General features: G+C 39.2%; 3 protein-coding genes across 8 annotated transcripts in view; 1 reads left to right on the forward strand and 2 right to left on the reverse strand.

Moving 5' to 3' along the window:
- Positions 1-8294: 8294 nt before the first annotated feature.
- Positions 8295-12200, reverse strand: LOC130430703 (uncharacterized). Its single transcript, XM_056759843.1, is given in 7 exon segments — positions 8295-8457; positions 8596-8770; positions 8845-8914; positions 9166-9707; positions 9710-10159; positions 10312-10512; positions 12056-12200. Coding segments are annotated over 7 exon segments (1746 nt in total).
- Positions 12201-16277: 4077 nt separating this feature from the next.
- LOC130429698 (uncharacterized) overlaps positions 16278-24656 on the forward strand; it is a 164530-nt gene continuing 156151 nt past the window's right edge. Inside the window, exons 1-5 of one of the 6 annotated variants that reach the window (XM_056758413.1) lie at positions 16278-16475; positions 17814-17902; positions 18007-18059; positions 18318-18917; positions 19663-21167. In XM_056758413.1, the coding sequence (XP_056614391.1) occupies positions 18610-18917; positions 19663-20554 (1200 nt within the window). In that variant the 5' untranslated portion in view covers positions 16278-16475; positions 17814-17902; positions 18007-18059; positions 18318-18609 and the 3' untranslated portion in view covers positions 20555-21167. Of the gene's footprint in view, positions 16476-17813; positions 17903-18006; positions 18918-19662; positions 21168-24656 lie in introns of those variants that run through there. The other 5 variants (XM_056758415.1, XR_008907660.1, XM_056758412.1 and 2 more) reach the window with 5 other exon arrangements.
- Positions 21415-22984, reverse strand: LOC130429702 (transcription factor Adf-1-like). Its single transcript, XM_056758421.1, has 4 exons — positions 22611-22984; positions 22234-22485; positions 21985-22086; positions 21415-21846 (listed from the first exon to the last, which is right to left on the reverse strand). Exons 1-4 carry the CDS (start codon positions 22738-22740, stop codon positions 21584-21586), a joined length of 747 nt encoding a protein of 248 aa, XP_056614399.1. The 5' UTR covers positions 22741-22984; the 3' UTR covers positions 21415-21583.

Consider the following 24656-nt stretch of genomic DNA (forward strand, 5'->3'; position numbering starts at 1 on the left):
CTCTGCATCTGACAGTGACAGCATATGACGTAATTTAGATATATTCTTAAAATGGAAAAATGCAATTTTACATGTGTTGGCGACATGGCTTTCAAATGACAGAGTACTATCGAATACAACACCAAGATTCTTATCTGATGACGAGGATTTTATGGAGCATCCGTCAATAGTTAAGCAGTATTCTTGGTTGTTACGCATAGCAGTTTTCGGTCCAGTAAGTAACACTTCTGTTTTGTTTTACTCATCCACATTTTTAAGTCAACTATGCAATCCTTTATTCGATGAAGCTGCTGGGTTTCATGACGCTTCGAGGAAATATAAAGTTGAGTATCATCAGCATAACAGTGAAAGCTAATTCCGTGTCACTTTATTAAAAAAAATCTACCCAGGGTTTATTAATCTACCCAATAGTTTTAAATTACAATCTACCCAGGGTTTATTGAACTAACTCAAATCAGCTGTTCTGAAACCAAAAACTCGGTCAGGGTTCTGTGCTTCCTGATTCGAGATTTCATGCCTTGTGGACGGGACCGTGACAGTATCATGTCTTGTGTGTATGTTTTGTTTTGTGTGGAGACACGTGGCGCTATGTTTTGACCTTTCGCCGCGTGTCTTCCTGTTTTTCGTTTAGCTCCGCCCCCTTGTTTCTCCGTTTGTGTCCCATTAGTGTTTTATCTCCCTCACCTGCTCCATCTTCTCGCCAGATTTCCCAGTAGTGTTTAGTGTTGTCACCTGCCCGTCTCCGTCCCTGTGCAATCTCCCTATTTAGTTTCCCTCATGCCTTGTCGGTTCATTGTTGTTTCTTGTCTTCCCCTGCGTTACTCTTCCAGACGGATTTTGGATTGCCCTGTTCCTGTTTCCTGCAACGATTGTGAGTTCTGTCTTTGGATTTCGTGGATTTTCGAGCAAATACCTTTTCACAACACTGTATACCTCTTTCACATTATTAATGTCCATACAAAAAAATGGGCTTATAAACGAGAGGTTAAAAACATCTTCAAAATGTAATTTTCTAACATCCCAACCAGAATTTTCATAATATTAACACGTATTACTGAATGCTGTTATTTTTAATAAATCACATTAATTTAATACATCAGTTTATAATAAGAATACACTCAGCAGTGGTTTCTTATGATAATCAACATTTATTATCTTTTATAAATTGCTTTGATAATAATACTTGTTACTAGCGTCATATGCGACCAAAAGGTTACAGAACAGAGATATTTTTGCAACATTTTTCTGGTAACATTACAAAACAGTTCAACTATTTATTTTTTGTTGTTATTGTTGGATAATGTACTAACAATAAGCAAGTTTAAAGTCATTTGTTTTATAACAAACATAATATCTTTGATATTGTGACTATGTGCACTCAAACAGTTTAAAAGTTACTTTTTTATAATGGTTCTTGGTTACACTTTACACCAGGGGCCTGTTACAAAAAGGAGGTTCAACCAATACGGAGTTAAAATGTGAACTCTTGAGTCGTTTTATACAGAGGTGCAAAACTTTGAGTTTGTCAGGCTTGTATGAGAGGCAGGTGGTGGTAAAAGGAGACTTTTATTAAATAAACCAAAACAAAACCCCACGATGGTGCAAAACAGAGATTCGTACTCGGAAAAGTGACAAACAGAAAACTTTTCACGAGGGGAACAAAACAAAACAAGATAGCTGATAAATAATAAATCCAAAAGGATAATGGGCGTGGCATCAATGCAGCAATCCCATTTCACTACATTAATAAAGGTATTGCACAGCAAAACAGTAATATAATATAAACATACTAACTAAACTAGACTTACTTGACAAGGAAACAGGAACAAGGAACAAGATCATACGAACAGCATACAGCTACAGACAGCAACAGACAGCAACATCTACAAAAGCTACAAGGTATGGTACACAATGACCGTGCACAGGACAATGAACACGATGGTGTTTTAAAGGGTGACAAACACAGGATCGGGGGAACAGATGCTGGGCATTAAGCACTAAGGAGAGGCTGACGGGGAACGAGATGGCGGGAACAATGACGCAGACCGGAGAGAGAGAGAGTATGCAGACACATAGGTGCTACAACAGTCTCTCTCCCACCATGTAACTAAAGGCTATGTCATGGCTCCACAGAAAAACAAGAATAAAACATGACATGATAGTGGAACCATGACAAATACAGTGTCAAGTTTTTAATTTTGTTGGTTTACATCTGATGGTTCATTAAAGAGAGATTTATAAAGTGCACCTCTCAGATACGTTTACATAATAGTTGTTTGATTATTAATTAGACCATAAGGATTACTAAATATGGGCTGCAGAAATTATTTATTTAAAATAAAAACTAAATTTTCTCTTCCTTTGCCGTTATATGTGTTCAAATCCAACCCATTATTATTTCATGTACTCTTTAAATATCTAATTATATCTTAATATTTTAGTTATAATTCAAAGATCATAAATCTAGATAAACTAATTCAAAGATCATTATCACTACTGATAATGTCTGAAGAGTGCTGCCATAACCGGGTCTTCCTCAGGTTTTTCTTCAGCTCTTGTTTCCATCTTTTTAATTGACGTTGCACATAGGTGGCTGGATTCTCTGTATCTGTCATCTGATCTCCCTTCAGTGCTTTTGGATCTATGCGGGTTGGGTATTCTCTTCTCTCTCTCAGGTAATCGAGCGATCAATCCATCCAAGTCCAGTGTGGCCCAAGGCACATAATGTGGTTGTTGATTTTTTATCAAGATCTCTTTGAATGGGTTGCTTGTAGAGAAGGTTGCTGATGCTGATCTTCTCAGTCTCCCCCCTTCTCTGAGCCAGGCTGGCTGTGGCTGTTTCTTATCAATGTCTTCTCAACAGATGTTTCCAGACATCCATTTGTATTCTCTCCTTGGGCAACCTTGGGATATTCTTGCTTCTTCCTGTTGTTCGGTCACCAGATGTCTCCCTCTGCTGGTGTCATCTGGTTTTCTTTGTTACAGGGTTGGTGTTTTTTTTTTTAGATTAGATTCAACTTTATTGTCATTACACATATACAGAAGGAATGTTCTATGACAATATGACAGTCGGTATGTACTAGAACAATATATACAGAAGGCTATATACTGTGAACATTAATGTACAGGTGGTAATGAACAGATAACAACATAGACTAAACAAAAGTGCAAGTGACTTGAGTGTGCATTAGTTACAGACATTAGCTATTAAAGTTACAGTGCAGTAGATGAGTTGATGCGGTTATTAAAGGGTACGGTGCAGTACATGAGTTAATATAGTTATTGAAGTTATAGTGCAATGCATGAGTAGATGCAGTTATACAGTTACAGTGCAGTAGATGAGTTAATGCAGTTATTGAAGTTACAGTGCAGTAGATGCATTAATGCGGTTATTAAGGTTACAGTGCAGTAGACGAATTAATGCGGTTATTAAGGTTACAGTGCAGTAGACGAATTAATGCAGTTATTGAAGTTACAGTGCAGTAGATGCGTTAATGCAGTTATTAAGGTTACAGTGCAGTAGATGAGTTAGTGCAGTTATTGAAGTTACAGTGCAGTAGATGAGTTAATGCGGTTATTAAGGTTACAGTGCAGTAGATGAGTTAGTGTGGTTATTAAGGTTGCAGTGCAGTAGATGAGTTAGTGCAGTAACACAGTTACAGTGCAGTAGATGAGTTAGTGCAGTTATTGAAGTTACAGTGCAGTAGATGCGTTATTGCGGTTATTAAGGTTACAGTGCAGTAGACGAGTTAATGCAGTTATTGAAGTTATAGTGCAATAGATGAGTAGATGCAGTTATTTATGCAATGATGCAATAATGCAATACAGGAGTTACAGTGACGTAGAGAAGTTGGTGCAGTTATTGAAGTTATAGTGCAGTAGATGAGTTAGTGCAGTTATGAAAGTTACAGTGCTGTAGATGAGTTAGTGCAGTTATACAGTTACAGTGCAGTAGATGAGTTAGTGCAGTTATACAGTTACAGTGCAGTAGATGAGTTAGTGCAGTTATTGAAGTTACAGTGCAGTAGATGCGTTAATGCGGTTATTAAGGTTACAGTGCAGTAGATGAGTTAGTGCAGTTACACACTGACAGTGCAGTAGATGAGTTAGTGCAGTTATTGAAGTTATAGTGCAGTAGATGCGTTAATGCGGTTATTAAGATTACAGTGCAGTAGATGAGTTAGTGCAGTTATTGAAGTTACAGTGCAGTAGATGCGTTAATGCGGTTATTAAGATTACAGTGCAGTAGATGAGTTAATGCAGTTATTGAAGTTATAGTGCAATAGATGAGTAGATGCAGTTAGTTATGCAATGATGCAATACATGAGTTACAGTGCAGTAGAGAAGTTGGTGCAGTTATTGAAGTTACAGTGCAGTAGATGAGGTAATGCAGTTATGAAAGTTACAGTGCCGTAGATGAGGTAATGCAGTTATGAGAGTAGTCCATTAGTGCAAATGAGCATTCAGTGTAATATTCCTGGTGTGCTAATGAGCAGTATAGAGTGCAAATGATGCTATGTGTGTAAATAGTCCGGTAGAGCAGATACATGAAGTACTGGTGTGTACAGTTCAGTCATGCATGGCAGCCCTGTAGTGCAATGTCAACTATGTAATAGCAGCATTACAGTGTAAGTTATGAGGGGTAGTGGAATCAGTGGGGGACAGAGTTCAATAATGAAACAGTTCTGGGAAAAAAGCTGTTTCCTAGCCTGCTGGTTCTTGCCTGTAGGCACCTGAAGCGCATTCCGGAAGGCAGGAGAGTAAACAGTCTATGAGCAGGGTGAGAGGAGTCCTTGATAATGCTGCGAGCTCGATGCAGACAGCGTTTCTTCTGGATGACCTCAATGGAAGAGAGTGTAGTTCCTGTGATGCGCTGGGCTGTTTTCACTACCCGCTGCAGTGTCTTGCGCTTAGCAACAGAACAGTTCCCGTACCAGACTGTGACACAGTTGGTCAGGATAGTCTCTATCGTGCAGCGATAGAAGTTCACCAGGATAGTTGAAGACAGTTGGTTCTTCTTCATTGTCCTCAGAAAGAAGAGACGCTGGTGAGCCTTCTTGACCAGGCATGAGGTGTTGGTGGTCCAGGACAGGTCCTCCGAAATATGGGTCCCCAGGAACTTAAAACTGGAAACACGTTCAACAGCCATCCCGTTAATGTGGATGGGGTCGTGTGTGCCTCCTTTCGCCTTCCTGAAGTCCACGATGATCTCCTTTGTTTTGGAGGTGTTAAGGAGCAGTTTGTTGTTTGAGCACCATGTGGCCAGGTGCCATACCTCCTCCCTGTAAGCAGTCTCATCGTTGTTGCTGATGAGACCAATCACTGTTGTATCGTCTCCGAAATTGATGACGGAGTAAGGGCCATTCACAGGTCTGCAGTCGAGTGTGAAAAGGGAGTAGAGAAAGGGGCTCAGTACGCAGCCCTGTGGTACACCAGTGTTGAGGGTGATGGTGGTGGAGCAGATGTGGCCTAACCTAATAAGCTAAGGCCTGTTCGTCAGGAAGTCCATAATGTGTTGTTTCATCAACTAGGAAATGTCTCCCTCTGCTGGTGGCGTCTTACAACCCCATCATACAGGCACATGGCTTCTCGTATCACTGTTATGCTGACGACACCCAGATATACATCTCGTTTCACCCAGACGATACTACTGTAGCAGCTCGCATTACAGCTTGCTGTAACATCTCAGCTTGGATGAAAGGGCATCACCTCCAGCTGAACCCTGCCAAGACAGAATTACTTGTGTTCCCGGCGCACCCTACGGTGCAACACGATCTCAACATCCATCTTGGCAATACCACAATCACTCCTTCCAAAACAGCCAGGAACCTCGGAGTCATATTTGATGAACAGCTGTCCTTCAACTATCACATTGCAAAGACAACACGGTCATGCCGATACGCCTTATTCAACATCTCACGGAGCATGCGGCAAAACTCCTTCTCCAGGCCCTGGTAATCTCAAGGTTGGACTACAGCAATGCTCTCCTTTCTGGTCTTCCTGCAAAGGCTATCAGACCGCTCCAGCTGGTTCAGAACGCAGTAGCACGCCTCGTCTTCCAACAGCCCAAAATGGCTCATGTGACACCCCTTTTCATCTCTCTTCACTGGCTACCGGTCGAAGCTCATATCAGATTCAAGTCATTAACGCTTGCCCAAAGGACTATCTCTGGATCTGCACCGGCTTACTTTCACATCCTCCTGCACCCCTACACCCCATCAAGATTCTCACAAAAAACACGTGATACTATCATGGTTCTACCCCCAAGGCTGGAAAAGCCTGAACAGAAATGGGAGAACCATGACACATATATAAATTTGCCCCATTTGTTGGATTTTCCCAGATCTAATCACATATGTACATAAACATTTAAAAGATTACATACATAAATGAATATGAATAACAACGGCTTTATTGGGCATTCGGTTGTATTTAAATACAACAAGTTCTGAGACGCAAGTACAGCGTGATTACGTCACAAACATAATAATTACCACCTATCGCCACCTTGCACCATATTGACGGGTAATAATAGATAATGAAGGATTCTTACGAGCCTATCAGTCAAAATGAGGGACAATAAAAAAAGTCTAAAGCAACCTCTGGTGTGTGTATGTTTAAAAATGCGAGTGGTGTATTCAGACAGAGAGAGTTGAGCAGCCGTCAGTTAAACAGAGTGGATGTAGCAGCAGATGATGAGAGAAGATGAAAAGAACAATTGACAACCCTTTCATGAATAATGTTAATTTAAGGCCTGATCGGTCCGAAAATCATAAGCAATGCTCTGACATGGTGCCGTCAACCTTCCCGTTTATATCAAGTGTAACCCCTTTTTTCTGGTTCCTTCTTACAACCACTCCGGGAAGAATAACACGGACACACAGGCGGAGTTCACTTGTCGCATTTACTGAAATATATGAAACGACACCAAATGGCCATTAAACATCTCTTCCGGTCACATACATAACTATCAAAAATGAACAAACATGTGGAAATAAGCAATTGCTAAATACAGAGATAGGAACCAAACGAACACCATGTGCTCCCAAACCACTCGGTGGTAAGTTCGGTACAAAACAAATTCTCCGTCGACTCTATATATCTGTTATGACTCAAATTTGAAATTAAATACCTTTAAGAGAACAATTTGACCTCAAAAACAAATTATATAATGTCTAACTACATTTTACTTCCATTTGACCGGAGTAAGATTCTACACTTACCATTCTCCTCAGCAGTTTACATGTGACTGAGGAGAATATGGCGGACTCCGCTTTAAGTTTTCATTAGCCACCTGTAGGTGTCCTCATATCCTCTTCTTACTGATGCATTTATTTACTACACTTCAACAGTAAATAAATGCAAGATGATAAAACTTTTCTTTTTTTGGCACAATTCAAAACAAACTTCTTTAACCCGTTACACAAGCCCTGGTCCACTTATCTTGAGATCTTTTAAGTTTAAATTTCAGTTTGGTGAAGTACTGTAATCACCAAAACTTTTTTAGTAAATTTAGATTAGATTAGATTAGATTCAACTTTATTGTCATTACACATATACAAGTACAGTGTAACGAAATGTAGTTTAGGTCTAACCAGAAGTGCAATTAGCAAGTGCAGGATATACAGTGTTAATAATTATAGAATACAATATTAGGAAAATACTATACAATGGCCATGTACTATGAAAATATGACAGTCGGTATGTACTACACTGTTAGACCTTTCCATGCATTTCTACAGTAAAATACTGGCAACACTGTTGCCAGCTACTAACTGTGGAACATACATTACAGTAAGTAGCTGGCACAGTATTTTACTGTAACTGAGACTTTACGGTGACTAACTGGCAACAGTATTGCCAGTATTTTACTGTTAATCAAGAATAACAGCTAATAACTGGCACGATTAGTGATAGTTATTTACTGTAATGCAACACAATCACAGTAGAATACTACATATACATTCTGTATATTTAATATTGTAGTCATTCTGCTCCATCAAAAATGCTGCAATTCTATTTAATGGTATTATCTTCTAAAAAGACAAAGAAATTCAAGAGGTTTCAACAAACGTGATTTATTTTCTTTAGCAAAACATGCATACAAAACACAGGACAATCCATAATTACATACGACAATTAAACAAATCACATAATTCAACAAAACTGATTGCTATAAAAATAAATTTTATAAATACAATAAATAAAATAAAAGGAAAATATAGAAAATAGGCAAATCTTTAAATGAAATCAAAATTATAAAAAAAACATAAATAATAAAAACAAAAACAATACTAATTACATGTTTTCCACTCAAATTCGGTGAGCCGCTGCAAAAATGTATGTACATGTGGATTCATGGTTTGAACCTTTCTTTTAACCGATGAGCCAGTTTTGCGGCTAGTTCCAGCTTTTACAGCACATTTTGTCCCCTCAGGATTAATCCTCACAAAGAATCTAAAAATCAAATGATTTGTATCAGTTAGTAACAAATCAAACACAGAAACATGAGAAACACTAACAACAACAAATACAGACATGATAGAATATAATTAAAATCATTACTGTGCATATAATGTCTCTTTTAACACTTACCTTTGAATGAGCTCTAGTGTGGCACTGGCCGACTCTTGGTACTCAATATTAAAAACATAGAAGCAAGCAAAAAGAACAGAGAGTGCTGCAGTAAAATCTAGATCCTCATCAATGCAATGTGTCACTTTCCCCTCAATGCTGATCATCCACTTTGATGAAGTAAGAAGTGTATCTCCTGAAAATGAGGCTCACCATCAAAACTCCAAAAACATCTTTACACAATTTATTGAGTACATATTTTCTACTTACCCAGCATGATTAGCCGTGGTGTGGCTAGTAGGTTTAGCTCATTTTCCACTGACATCTTTGTGGAAGTTTTCTTAGAAATGAGATAATAATAGTGAGTGATGCTATAATAGTAATGGATTACCGAAGTGTTTCTAATTCATAAAACCTGAGGTTGTTTCTTAAAATTAAATTCATATTCAAGCCTTATTTATAATCCCAGTCTAAAATGCTTGTTTAAAAGCTTAAATACCCAATAGTTCAACTGAGGCTAATTCCTGGTTTAATTTGAATCCATATCTGTGAAACATTACTTACTAGTGATGTAATGTAATTATTACTTACATCTACTAAAACGAAGAGAGAATTTTCCTTTTCCTTGAAGTATTTCATTGTCAGTAGGATGGCGGAAATGATAGTCTTATGATTGGTTGCTGGTGTGGCTTCAATTTCTTTTAAGAGAGCTTGAACCTCTGGATTCCATTTTAATGTCTGCTTTTGAAAATAGTTTTTAATTCTTTGGCTTTTTCCAGTCAGGCATTCACTGAGGCGACTGTTTATGTCGATCCCTGTAAGGGTTTCAAAGTGATTGCATAGGCCTCTTTTAGTGAATAAGTATGGCCACTCAAGTTCTATGTCACTAATAGCTGGAGGGGGGCATGAATTAATCTTATGCCGCTGACAGATGTAAGTCTCTCGCATTAGGTTGTCCACATCAGACACTTCAGCAGAACTTGGGCCTTCAGATTGAAACTTTTCTAAAACAACCATTCTCTTCATTTCAAGAGATTCTGAGGTCTCTCCATCTGGCAAGGAGGTAGGTTGCCAATTAACGCAACCATAACTGTCTATTTTACATCTAACTTTTTTGACTGTGCAATTGTTCAATTCTTGTTCTGCACTGTTTTTTTGGGTTGACGAATCCTGTACGTTACATTGTCTCTATTAACATGTTCCACCCTGGTTTTCAGCTGTCTTTGAAGCGAACTATAGCCTTTTCCTATTTGTTTGCCTTCCTCTGAAAAGTCCCCAAAGGTTAAGGGATGTTTAGAAAATATTTTTCTTGCAACTTCCCCACAGTCAGCTAAGTGTGGGTTTGGGCAAAGTTCCCTTATGGCTGCCACAACAGTTCGTACAAACTCTCTCCTTGGTCCAAGTGGAGCATTCTCCTTATTAAGTGCTGCATGAAAAAGGGCTGCAGGCATGCGGTTCCAAGGAATCTCGAACATACTGAGCCAGTCAGAATTTGCAGGAGTATAAGAAGTCGAAGGTTGTTCTGATATGTCAGAGTGAGGTGGTAGTGGGGTTACTGTGGTCACATCCACTTGGCTTATAGATGCTGTAAAAGAAGTAAAAAGCTTCAGACTCCTCATAGACTACATGCTTCACATGGAACAGTTCTATCGAAATGTTCATCTGTTTCGTGTGTTTTACAAAAATGGCATACAAATTTGTGATAGTGATTTATGATAAAATAAAGGTTTTACTTACCTCTTTGTTTGAAGTCCATAATGAGTTTTCGACATTGAATGGGAAATAAAAAGCTCTGAAGGTCTGTCACCTCCACTAGTGCAAGGTCCTGTGTCTTCTCAACTCCAAGCACAAAACAAAGATGATTGAGTACTGTTAGAAGTTTGCTGTTGACCAATTCTGGAAGCACTCTTTTGATTTCTTGTTGAATCACCTCTGTGTCTGCAGTTATAAAGAACATACTGAGTGATGTAATGACACCACAGAAAGGTCTGCCACTTCATACACAGGTAGAGGGTAGTAATCCAAGAGATTATCTGCATTAACACACACGTAATCTGTATATGAGTTGTGAAGAGAGTGAACTCCAAGGTCAGACAAAAACATGGATTCATGAAGTTCTAAAACACAATGAACATCAGTTAGACTAATGAGTATCAGTAATATTTTTCCAAAGATATACCCACAGTTGTTATGGCTTACAACAACAGCAAGGCCACTGGAATATTTGGTTCCTTTGTAAACAACACCAGATACCTCTGAAGTACTCTGAGTGACACAGTTAGCCATCCTTATTGCATTTTGTATTTTTGTATTGTATAACTGCCCATTGTGTTCACGCCCTTCACTAACAGATTGAATTTTAGGAGGGAATAACTGGCCACAAGCAAGAAATGACTGGAGCAACTGATGCCTTTCCACCAATGTTTTGCAAAGATTCACAAAATGATGTAGTTTCCTTACACAGTTCTTAAAATATGAATGTTTGCTTTCAAACCTAAGAGTCCACAAGCGAATAAACGGTCCAAACCGTAGTGTAAGGTCTGCATAGTGCAACAAGTAATGATGCTTTGCTTTCAGTCTCTCATCAGGAAACAATGTACTCCTTTCCGAGACATACTCCTGTGTTAAAAACTTGAGGTAGCCAATCTCATTATGACTAATTTTGGGAGCACAAATCTGCTCAACCATCCCCTTCAGTTTAAGGCACAATTGCCAAACCTCACTTTCCATTGGATTTCGAATTCGATTTCCTACATAAACTGGTAAGAGTCGTAGAAAACACCAGTTCTGTACAGCAGATCCTCCAAGCCGTTTGCCATCTGCTTTAACTGCACATGGTACATTGTTACAGTCACTTCCTAAATGGCTGAATTGTGAAATGGCTCTATTCAACTCATTATAGGTGAAATGCTTTTCAACTGTAACCAAATGTTTAATGTAAACTGCCAAATCATTAGCCACAATACCTTCAAATAAATCGTGGCCTAGACATGGTGGGAGCCCGCCACACACATGAAAAAATTTAAGAAAACTGAATTGAATTTGATACCATCTATCATACGTTGATCGGTAGTAATGAGCTGATCAACGCTATGGGCATAATTGTAGTTTGTTCTTTTTGGGCCAACTTTTAAAGGTTCTTGGTTAAAAGTCTCTCTGTCAATTAAACAGTACCGACAAAAGAATTTGTTGGTACTGAAATTCTCTGAAAAACCTCCTATACAGTGAGATCCAAGGTTTTCCCCACAAATGGCAATAAGCCCTGCTCTTAGAGTAGTGCCATCTACAGACTGAAATCCAGAATCCTCTAAATTTTTCAAATCAGCAACAAGTCTGGAAAATACCTTCTCCTGACCAAATTGTTTAAAGTCCACATCTCTACACAACAAAACAAGCTGCATTGGATCAACTAAGGAGCGGTTGTGTGGCAGAATCTCACGTAGGGTCATGTACACTGCTAGGATCTTATGTTTCTTTTTACCTGAGCCAAGTGGATTTGCAACTTCAAATGCATCCTGATACAAGATAATTGATAATGATGATGGATTCTCATGAAAGATGGCATTTTGCGTGATGCATGTGCCATCCTTTATATCCTCCATTACCTTGTCATCGTGATCAAGCATTTTTGACTGGTTGTTCTGCTCCCTCACCGATGCTTGCTTGAACAGAGATTTTAGGGTTTCTATAACTGGCACATAATGACAAAAGCGTTCTTTACCAGCTGTGTCACTGCCCAGATATATCTGTTTTGGGTGAACAAAGTTGAAGTTCTTTTTAAAGTAGCATTTTCTAGTTTTGTCAGACCTTAACTCACCTTCGTTGTACAAAGTTAACAGATCTTGTGCAAGTAATTCATCAATAATTTTGTGCATCTCACATGACGGTATATCTAATGATGACAGCTTTTCTTTAAGTCTACCTAGCATGGCCTGCATTCCTTGAAATTCCTCAATAAAAGACTGAATTGTACTGGCAGGCAACAACATTTTTGCCTGCATCTTCAAGTAAAACATAGCCAGATTATGTAAAAATGGCTCTTCATTGAATGTATCTATATCACTTTCAATTGACGATGTTGATGGTACCTCAACATTAAGCGACTGATCTGAAGTATTACCTTGTCTATCTGTTGCTGCTGTATCACACTGTTTGAGGAGAACAAACTGCTGCTTTGGACCTGACTGCTTATGCTTTCGTGATAAATGAGTGGTGAAAGATGTTCTCACTCTGAAATATTTCAAGCAACCTTCAACGGGGCAACGAACTTTTCTACCATCTCTAATGTGAATCCGAAGGTGTATGCACAGCTCTGAAAAATTACTAGCCACAAATTCACACCCTGGAAGCTGACAGTGGAATACAGCCTGTGGATGCCTAAGTGTGTCCGATGTTTGTGACTGCCTGTGGTTTCTGTGCATATGTGACCTTAATGAGGAGAATTTCTTAAATATACAAGGGCACTGATGCATTCCACAGGCAAAGTGAAAATTCGTTCTGTGTTGGTGTTTTTTAAAATGTGTATAAAAAACGCCTAGCTGGCGGAAAGGCAAATCACACAGTTTGCATCTGTACATTATGGGTAATGTGACTAAACAATAAAAAATAAACAGGAAAAATAAAGAAACAAGCGGTGGGGTCAGCTGCTGATAAAAAAATAACGTTCAACACTATGGGATAATTAAAGTTGTGAGATGCTAATAGCTATAGCTAACAGGTAGCTTTTTGGAACCAAAAGAGATGGGAGCATATAATAAGAAATGATAAACTTTACCTACATTTGCAGTATATTTAAAAAAACATCTTAATATTTGAAAGGTTTACTCACTCATTGTTGGGGATTCCATTTTAAGTGTTAAACCATGAAAATCCAGTCACTAAGACATTTAACACAGCTCAAGCAAAAGAGCATTAACTAAGAGATCACACACACCTGGTTGCCCTTAAAGGGGCAACACCTTTGCGTTAGGAATCAAGCAGTCAGTGCACATACGTGTGTTTTAATGCATAAATCTTTGTTTTCTGCCTGAAAATCTTACTCGTGGCAATACATAGAGCTGCCTTTGTGACAGTGTAGAAAAAAGTCAGTATTTTACAGCTGAATATTACAGCTGTTATCTGTAATGCGTTTATATAGTTATTAACTGTAATATATTATTTGCGCTACAGAAATGCATCTCATATTTCAGTAAAATACTGTTTACCAATGTTACTGCTAAACACTGGCTATTTTACAGTTATTTACCCTGTAATTTACAGCAAGGTTTAACAGTGTAGAACAATATAACAGAAGGCTATATACTGTGAACATTAATGTACAGGTGGTTATGAACAGATAACAATATAGACTATACAATAGTGCAAGATACTTAAGTGTGCATTAGTTACAGACATTAGTTATTAAAGTTACAGTGCAGTAGATGAGTTGATGCGGTTATTAAAGGTACGGTGCAGTACATGAGTTATTGCAGTTATACAGTTACAGTGCAGTAGATGCAGTTATACATTTACAGTGCAGTAGATGAGTTAATGCAGTTATTGAAGTTACAGTGCAGTAGATGAGTTAATGCAGTTATTAAAGTTACAGTGCAGTAGATGAGTTAATGCAGTTATTAAAGTTACAGTGCAGTAGATGAGTTAATGCAGTTATTAAAGTTACAGTGCAGTAGATGAGTTAATGCAGTTATTGAAGTTACAGTGCAGTAGATGAGTTAATGCAGTTATTAAAGTTACAGTGCAGTAGATGAGTTAATGCAGTTATTAAAGTTACAGTGTTACAGTTAAGTTACAGTTACAGCTTTACATTAATAAAAGCAGGAGAAACACAAAAAAAACGGTGGACAACATAAGAAGCAGAGTACAACGGCTAAGATTAAATCATACTGAGGGTAGTAACGTTAAATAATAAATGTAAGGCTTTAATAATAATTTATCATAGCTTTATACAGTGTGATGGAGTTACTTTACACAATTTCACTCATATCTGCAGTGCATTTCAATTAAAAATTTAACTGTTTCATAATTACAGTACAACTGCGTTTTTGGAGATGTGAATTAAATATTTGAATTGTAATTGTGATGTTTCAGCGGAGCGGTGAGTGTGTAATTGTGCACTACTTACGCATTCAGGCGGTCTGCAATACTTTGCCACGCTTTTTCTCTTTGATTTATCACTGTGGCGGTGTTGCCTTTCTTCTTAATTATATCTTTTACCTCCTCGTATGCCTCCATGAGGATTTGTGCTTCCGACGGGAAAAGTACGCGGATCTAGTTGCCATGGTAAATCAGTTAATCTGTGATCTGTGGTGGGGTCTATTTGAGTGAGCCGTGAGCGCCCACCTATCCAGGATTGGTTTCACCTGGCTTAATGAATCCGTGTCTGCTCATCCTGGCTTGGTCTTTGTGCAACCAATTAAGCCTGGACGCACATGTTTTGACTTCATTGAGCTCAGCTGAGTCATTTATCCCGTATGTCTTAATTCTACTTTTGTGCAACAGGCCTCTGTGATGTGAGAACAGCAGGGTGTCATGTGAGCAGGATAACAAAACTCCTTGCAGGGATAGGCCTGCAACAGGTGTGTACAATGTCCTGAAGAGTTTAGCTCCAACTGGGCTCAACACCTGTTTGGAAGTTTCTAGTCTGCTTTGTGAAACCTTGATTAGCTGTTCAGGTGTGTTTGATTAGGGTTGAAGCTAAACTTTGCAGGACACAGTTCCTACAGGACTGACTTTGGACACCCCTGGCCTACAACAAAAGTCTTAAAACATAAACTGTCAAACAAGACTGACAGATCATAAAAATCATCTTATTTGATTGACTGGTCAAAAGACTTGTCTGGGATAGTAGGGGGACAGTCACACTTTGATAAGATTCCAAACCTCAAGTCTCAATTCACTCATTTGCATGATAAAAGCCATAAAGCAAGGAAACAACACTCTAAGAAGAAAACTCCACACACAACATCTATATTATCTCACTCTATTTTAAAACCGCTATCACAAGATGAAAACACCTTTTTTATTAGGTAGTGATGAGGGGGTGAAGGTATTTAGACCCACTGAAGGAAGAGTTGGGGTCAGAAGAGACCGTAACAACAGTCATAAAATATAACTGTCATCAGGGTTGACAAGTCATCAAAGTCTCTGCTTGAGTGACTGGTTGACAGAAACTTTGACAGGTGACCATAAATCAATCAAACTTTTGACACACAGTATAGTAAACACTACTCACCACGCACCACGCACCACGCACGCACGCACGCACGCACACACACACACACACACAAGACGCGCGCGCGCTAAGAAAAAACAGTTTTTTCACAGACTCCAAAACGTAAAGAAGATAAACGCGAGTTATTCCCTAAACTAAGCGTGAATAAGAAACCGGAAAAGTGGATGCTTCGCGTTTTTTAAGGTGGAACGGAAAGCGTCAATAAAACAATAGGAATAAATTAAACGTCACATGCTTTGTTTATGGTGAATGTGCGAAGCTAGGCAACAACGATCGTTTCTCTTATGTGACGTCCTCGTCTACACACTTTTTTGCTACCAACTCAAAAGTATACAAAAACAGTCCATACTTTTAGTACGTAATATAACAAGGCCAATTATGACGCAGCAACAGTCTCTCTCATTGGGCAGACGAGAGCATAAGCCCCGCCCCTCTTGATAAAGTACGAGTGTTAGCGGAACAGGTAGAATATATGAGCACCGCAGTTTAAATCATCTCACAATAGATTCACGAAACAAGTGGAAAACTCGAGAAATAAAACTGCTTTTAATGAAGACTGTGAGAAAGTTAAACTTTATAAACCGCGTTATGAGACGAGATGATGAGAGACTGAATCTTTCCCCTCAGAGGAACATTTATTTCTTTGTTCTTTAATGTAAATTTCTCCTCGGTGAGTATCACTGTTTTTATAATAATTGTGTTTATTAAAATCTAATGTTGAAATTTACTATTTAACGGGTATTGAACAGAAACCGATTTAAATTCAATGTATGATGTAAAATGCTTTGTTTGAGTTTAATAATGTATAAAGTGATGTTTGGAGGTTTCAGAGAATTATATCTCAATACAGTATAGTGAGATGTGCTAATATGTGCTGTGGGGTATCCACCATGTGACGCTAGCTTTGCTAGCTCTGTGCATAGACTCCATTGTAAAATCAAATTGGCGATTAGCACGTTTGATATATGTGTGCTAGAAACGTTAAATTGCGCATGTTTGAAATGTTGTGAATTCATTCTTGATTTAAACTTATTTCACATAATAACTGTAAAAATATTTATGTAAATTATAAACGATGCCCAGCTAGCCAAAATAAGTGACTGTTACGTAACGTCGACGTAAAATTTTAATCAAATTTTTGTCGTGGCGACGTAATCTTGTGACGTAATCTGCCGGTCTTGGTCACGTCGTGACAACGTAAAGGATATAAAAAAAATAATTATTTTAATATTTTATCTAATATTATTTGGGCGGACATGCAGCAAAACCAATCAGAGAGTCTAAACCAATCAGAGATAGTGAAGAGCGGACCCCCCTCTGATTGGCTGTGGTCCTGATATTCCTTCACGTGTGTGTACCAGAGGTCACATTAACCCAAAATTCTGTGACATTGACAGAATGTTTGTTAGTTTCCTTGTGTAGTGATGATGACAGATCTCTTGTTCTTTAAGTGTGTCCTGAACCATTTACCTTACTTTCCTTTTGTTCAAACGGTTTTGTTCAGTATTTTTATAGACTTCAACATTACGAAATGTCATTTATATTAAATTATTATAAGAGTAAATCTCTTACCACTATAAAGTGACTTTAACTTGTGATACTGGACTGTTGTGCTTTTATTTCATCACTTAACTTTAAACTCGTTTCTCTCCAAATCCGTTACTGAACATCTTAGCGCTTCAGCCGACCTCAGCCATAACTTTAGTGAAATCAACCATTTTACTAATAAAAAAATGAAATGTATTTCAAACTCTATATTGGACTTAAAAATCTGTCCAAATATTAGCGTTTGAACATTCACTGCATTTATTGATGAAAGTCCTGTTTGTTCCCGAAAGTCAAATTTTTTAATAATCAAATATATTGATTTGTGTGTTGGAGAAAGAAGTAAACTCCTCTTTTAAATGTTACTATGGTTGATATGGGATTTTCATAGAGCTGAATTGTATTTCAAAAAATGTCCATCTATTATAATGATGACATCATTTCATGTCTCTTTGTGTTTAAGACCGTTCTCCAGACGTGGACAACTATTCTGAAGACAATGACAGTTATTCTTCAGAGCAGGAGGTCAGTGATGATGCCGTTCAGGGTCAGGTCAGCACTTCTCATTATGTCAATCATCACAACAAAAATCCACTGCAGTTTATTATTGTATTGTATGTTTCTGTCAGAATAAATACTGTCTTGTGTGTTAACAGTGGATATGAACAGAAGTTCAGATGCGTCTATAGCGCTTCACTCTACAGCTGTTGTAAGTCCACATTTTTGATTATGACACATGTATAAATGTGACTATTACACTTTACTAATAGTACAGAAACACAACATATAGATATAAATGACACAATGATTATGATCACTGAACTGAATCCACTGTACTGTGATTCTCTGTCACACATCAGTTCACATGTGTTATCGTCACCGTGTATCTGATGTGTCTTAAGTGGTCGTTGTCACGGCTACATGTCTGTTTCTGTGGCTGTGTGCTAGTGTTTGTTTGTGTGTGCAGGAGCAGACGGCCGGGGGGGATGTCACATGTGACGGGGATGTGAACGCAGACAAATCAGCAGCAAACATCGGCAAACTCTGCAAGGCCGAGTCTCATGTTGTGTTCACACCAAACGCGAATGACGCGTATAAACCGCGCTATTCGCGCGTAGTTGGACGCTTGAACATTTTAAGTTTATACGCTTTATTCGCGCGTCAAATTCGCGTCATTCGCGCGTCAAATTCGCTCCATTCGCGCGTCAAATTCGCGTCATGGGAGGGCTTCTGGCTGGCGGCTTCAGTCTCATTTCGAAATGGCGGACATGGATTTTGTTGAGAGGGTAGCTGCGCTTTATGTGCTATGGACGGCTGAAAAACGGCATAAACTCGTTCGGCACCGCGTCTGGGTCCATCCGATCCTTCGGAGGCGCACCCAGCTTGGTGAGTTTCACCAACTCCTTCAGGAGCTGCGCCTGGATGACGGCCGCTTTCAGCGGTACTTCCGGCTGAGCACGTCCCAGTTTGAAGACCTGTTGTCCCGTGTCGGTGGGAGGATTTCCCTCCAGGACACCAACTACCGGCGCTGTATTCCACCTGCAGAGCGCCTATCAATCTGTCTCCGGTCAGTAAATAATTTAATATTCTGTGTGATTTCAAGTAACTAATGACTGAAAACATCCACATACATATTACGAGTTTGTTTCCGATTTCTTTTAGCAGCGATGGCTGATTCAATCTATATTTAGTCCGTTGCCTATATGCAAGATTAGTATTGTATTGAGTTCAGATTTCTTGCATTTGTAAAGAAAAGTGTCATGGATTGATTGCATTTTGGGTGAAAAAATGATCCGTTTTTATATTACATCTTAAAAAATCTAAATCTTGATTTAAATTATTTATGTTACTAGAACCTAAAAATGCTATGTGAAACTTTGAAACAAAAAATAGTGGTTTTCATCTTGCCAATTTCTTTAAAAGAATACTCAAAGTAAATCGAATCGGATTTATAGCGTTTTGGAACCAAAACCTTCATATAGTCCTCTCTTGTAAACACACAGTTATCAAAACAGCACTTTAAAGAAATGGCAAATTACTTTCATCTACAACAGTCAAGTGGGTTATGAATTATGTAGGTAACGACTATATAATATTGAATGATAGTTTGTTTTTGCAATGTAGCATGCAAAGCAGATCAAATGCTAAATAAAGGTAAAGTATTAATGCCGTTTTATAAAGTTTTTTGTTGTTTAACTGTAAAAAAACTAAAGAAAAAAGGAAGATGTCACAAACGTATATTTGCTAATATGGAATTTCACTGTGCATATATAACAATGTTTATTTCATTTTCTATTTTCTCTCTCTTTCAGATATCTTGCAACTGGAGACTCATTCCGGACCATCGCCAGCAGCTTCCGTGTTGGTGTCTCCACAGTCTGCATGATTGTCCCAGACGTGGCGACTGCGATCTGGGACTGCTTAGTGGAGGAGTTCATGGCTGTGCCCTCCACAGATGAATGGAGGTCCATTGCAGAGGGTTTTGAGGACAGGTGGAACTTCCCGCTTTGCTGTGGAGCACTGGACGGCAAGCACGTCCTGATAAAGGCACCCCCCAAAACAGGATCCCAGTTCTTCAACTACAAGGGAACTTTTTCTCTTGTTCTCCTTGCTGTTGTGGATGCAAGGTACTGTTTTCGGGTGATTGATGTCGGGGGATATGGCCGGACGAGCGATGGTGGGACTCTATCCAACTCAGCCTTTGGCCAGGCACTCCGTGGTGGCACCCTCCATCTGCCACCTGACCGCCCTCTCCCAGGAGCTGACCACAGAGGACCTCAGCCCCATGTCTTTGTTGCAGATGAGGCCTTTCCCCTCAGGAAAAACCTCATGAGGCCATTTCCTGGACGCACCCTTCCTCGAGAGAGACGGGTCTTTAATTACCGTCTCTCCAGAGCCCGGTTGGTGGTGGAGAATGCTTTCGGGATCCTGTCCTCACAGTGGAGGATGTATCGCCGCCTCATAGAGGTTCAGCCTGCTGTTTTGGAGAGGTGTGTGAAGGCAACGTGTGTCCTCCACAACTTTCTTAGGAGATCTGAAGAGGCAACTGCTGTGAGGGTGGCGGTGCAAGGTGCAGAGGAGTCCCTGCAGAGTCTCGGTCGGGTTGCAGCCAATAATTCTTCCAGAGAGGCCATCCGGGTCAGGGACAGTTTCATGGCTCACTTTTCTGCCGAGGGAGCAGTCCCGTGGCAGCCGACTGAATAGTTTTTGTTCATTACATACTGTGCTATTTATGTCCTTTATGTTTAGCTCTGATAATTATTCCCATCCTTTTGTTTTTCTTTTGATTTCCACACTTTAAATATTAGATTAGATTAGATTAGATTAGATTCAACTTTATTGTCATTACACATATACAAGTACAGTGTAACGAAATGTAGTTTAGGTCTAACCAGAAGTGCAATTAGCAAGTGCAGATATACAGTGTGAATAAATACAGAATACAACATTAGGAAAATAATTTACGATGGGCATGTACTATGAAAATATGACAATCGGTATGTACTATGAAAAATATATACAGAAGGCTATATACTGTGAACATTAGTGTACAGGAGGTTTTGAGCAGATAACAATATAGACTATACAATAGTGCAAGTGACTTGAGTGTGCATTAGTTACAGACATTAGCTATTAAAGTTACAGTGCAGTAGATGAGTTAGTGCAGTTATTGAAGTTATTTCAATATTTATTGAAATATATTGTAAATAATTACATCTTGTAAATCTTTCATATTTTTTGTACAAGATTAGATTGTTATAGTTTTCTTGTTTTCAAATGATAAATGGAGGTAGCCTCAAATGAATCCCTGTCTCGTTGCTGCATTTTTATTACACTACATCACAACACTGGTTAAATCACTAATACATTTTTTTTTACTATACTATTGTGACTGTATTTCCAATAGGATATAATTAGAGTGAATGTACATAATTATTATTCTAGTCATAGAAATATTATTTTTATGTAACAAATATTAATAATGATTTACTATGATGTACACAAAGTAACACACCAAAACGTTTGGACATTGTATAGAACATTTATTTAAAACAAATCTAATAAATAATATAAAAACTATATACAAAGAACATTTACAACTATTTACATTCAGGAATAAAAAGGATCTTGCTTGGAAGAGGGAAGAGTGAGGGCCAAAGTGAAGGAGAGGAGAAAGGAGAGAAAGTCTGTTTCATTCCCTGAAGAGATTGCTGCCTCTTTTTTTATTTAAAACTACTCTATAGGTTCCAATTGTTCCAAATTAAGCACAACTGTGCTGTTTTCATAAATTAATTTATGCATTTGAAATTTGACATATTCCTTTTTTTGAGGCGGCAATCTCTCCAGGGAAGGGACCAGACTCAAGAGGAAGTGCTCATCCTCTGAGCGTGGAGGCGGCGCTGGGGCTACAGGACGGGTTCGTAGTGCCTCTAGGAGCTGCCGCTCCACCTCTGATGGCTGCTCCATAGGCCTTTTCAGAGCTCTTCTTCTTGGTGCTGTATGAAATGTTAACACATTTTGTACAATGAGAAGGCAGAAAAGGATTAAACTCATTCACAAACCATCAGTTTGTGCTATGAGTGCTTACTGTAAATATAATATGCATGTTAACATGGTCATTAACATGGACACACCTCTGGGTACAGCAGCAGATGTTGAAGGGGCGACAGGGGAAGCAGCAGCAGTATCGGACAGAGGGGACCCAGGCTCACTCCCATCAAAAGAACCAGTCGGCTCTGTCATGAAAATTTTAAATATTAATACAACATTACACACGTTGCACATTACACCATTACACCTGTACAGAGAAATTAATTTGGACTTTTCATCATTAAAAACAACAACGTATCTGCCCTGTTGTATTGCTTCACTATTCAACACACCTACTGCTGCTGCTGTCTCACTCTGGTCATCGGGCTGGTCGTACCCTGCGGCCTGATTCTCCGCATCCCCCCTCTCCATATTCCCGCTTGTCTCCCGAGGGGAGACGAAGCGGTCGAGGAAAGACCGGACCGCAGAGTACTTCCACTTTTTTACTGAACCTGCTGCTGACCCACTCCTCTTCTCTGTCTCCTTTTTCCTCTCCTTTAAATAAGTGTCCCTCAAACTCTTCCACTTCTTTCTGCACACTTCCTCTGAATAAACACATCAGCTCTTTAGCGGGAAAGTCAATTTACCGACGTTAGCTACCTTGTAGTCTCAATATGTGTATATATATATATATAGCTCAAATTGAGTAAAGAGCGTTTTTACAACTTACCAGATTCTCCGACCTCCACACTGACTTTCTTCCAAGAAAGATCCTTTTTATTCCTGTTCCTATAAAAGTAGGAAAAAGAATCGTACAGCTCCGGGTGTCCACAGACAGCAACTATGAGTTTGTCCTCCATTTTGTCGGTTTCTGATTTCGGCCTCCGCTCGGAACATCATAATCACCTGACTGCTAGAGCAAGCTCCTGATTGGTTAACGCGGCGCGAATTTTCGCCAAAGTTCAGATTTTTCAACTCGAGCGAATCGCGCGAAAAGCGCGAATCACTCGAACGCTCAATTCGCGCGATTCGCGTCATTCGCGCAATTCGCGTCATTCGCGCAATTCGCTTCATTCGCGCCGCCTCATTCGCGCAATTCGCGTCATTCGCGCCGCCTCATTCGCGCTATTCGCGCCGCAAGTAGGTCTATCGCGTCTTTGCATTGACTTAACATGTAAATCACTCGCGCTTGACGCGCCATTCGCGTTTGGTCTGAACGTAACATCAGACTCTCATGTCGTGGAGACGCTGTGTCATTCGTTAAAAAAAGTAAGACCCTTTGTTTAGCCCGGCTAAATTGAGACAACTGAAAACGAATGGTTCAATTATATTTACAACACTGTTCAAGTTTGTGCAGCGCATTTCCAGACGGCTGCTTCACGAACGCTTTGGTTAAAAGTGGGGCTATTCCAACCATTAAAACTTTACAAGGACAGTCTGGCGCTTCTGATTTACAGCCTGTAAGTATATTTTCATTGTTAAACACTTTGTTACGGACTAACGTCAGTTGACTTTGTCGTATGTTTGTGATCTGCAAATGCAGACGTGCGCGTGAAAAAAGACAACATGAGTCCTAATAATGAGTAATAATGTTCCACTAGAGGCAACAAATGTTGTGTTTATATTGTCTTTTATTAAGTATTTATTTAGGGTTTAGGGTTTATTGTCTTTGTTGAGTTGCGATGAGATGTGGCCTAACACTGGTTGATCAAGAAGGGCAAAAGCGCTCGTGTAATTTTATTATGTTTCTCGCGTTGTTTTATAATGTAACCATTCCCTGCTGTAGTGTGAGCTTTTTAACGTCGTATATAAAACAGGGTGTCTGCGGATCCTTAAAATGTCTTAAAAAGTCTTAAATTCCATAATGTCAAAACAAGGCATTAATTAGCATTACAGTTTTTCTCAAATGCTTTGGCTCATTTCTTGAAACAGAAACTACATTCTCAAAATTCTAAGATCTTTTGGCAAAACAGTCTTACAGTTCAGCACAACACTATAGCTCACTTGCAAAAGCTAATATCTCTCCCAAAACTTTTCACTCATGCCTCAAAACTTAATTCCTTTCCCAAATAAAGAGTCAGTGCCACGAAAATGACAAAGATCCTTCTCAAATGCTTTGACTCATTTCTTGAAACAGACCGGACGCTCTCAACACTCTTGGTGCTTTTGCCAAAATAACGTGGAAATAAAATAACGTGACCTGCAAAAACTCTCTAAAACTCTCTTAAACTCGTCCACATCACCACTTATATTTTCTCTTGCGCTGCAACGAGGGAAGAAACGGCTTGCATGTCTCAACCGTCCCCTACACTGATCTCCTGTAATATCCTCACACGCAGTGTCCATTGCATGGAGGAGTGACCTCTGATCTTGAGCCCGATGCTCATACACTCTCTACCTCCAAGCGGAGAAAAAGGAACATTAGGCTGCACTCGGTGACCTACCTCTGCCATTGTGAGGTCACGGTCGATGATATGGTCTATAATTGTGGACCGAATTTCATCTGGGACAGCATGGTGTCTTGGTGCTCCCCTGCCTCTTCCCCCTATTCCACCACCAAGCACCCTTGCTCCTCTTCTTCCTCTTCCTCGAGCACGCATTTGCCCTTGTTCATTTACTTGGCCAGGTGCCTCCATGTCCAGAAATTATACTGGTCCTGCATGGTCAAGCTCTTACAGTTTTTCTCAATTGCTTTGGCACATTTTTCACAACAGTCTTAACATTCTCTAAACTGTGAGTGCAAATGTCACAACTGTTTGCTGGAACCTTAGAACTT

The sequence above is a fragment of the Triplophysa dalaica genome, chromosome 10 (genome assembly GCF_015846415.1).
Source record: "Triplophysa dalaica isolate WHDGS20190420 chromosome 10, ASM1584641v1, whole genome shotgun sequence".
NCBI classification, from domain to species: Eukaryota; Metazoa; Chordata; class Actinopteri; order Cypriniformes; family Nemacheilidae; genus Triplophysa; species Triplophysa dalaica.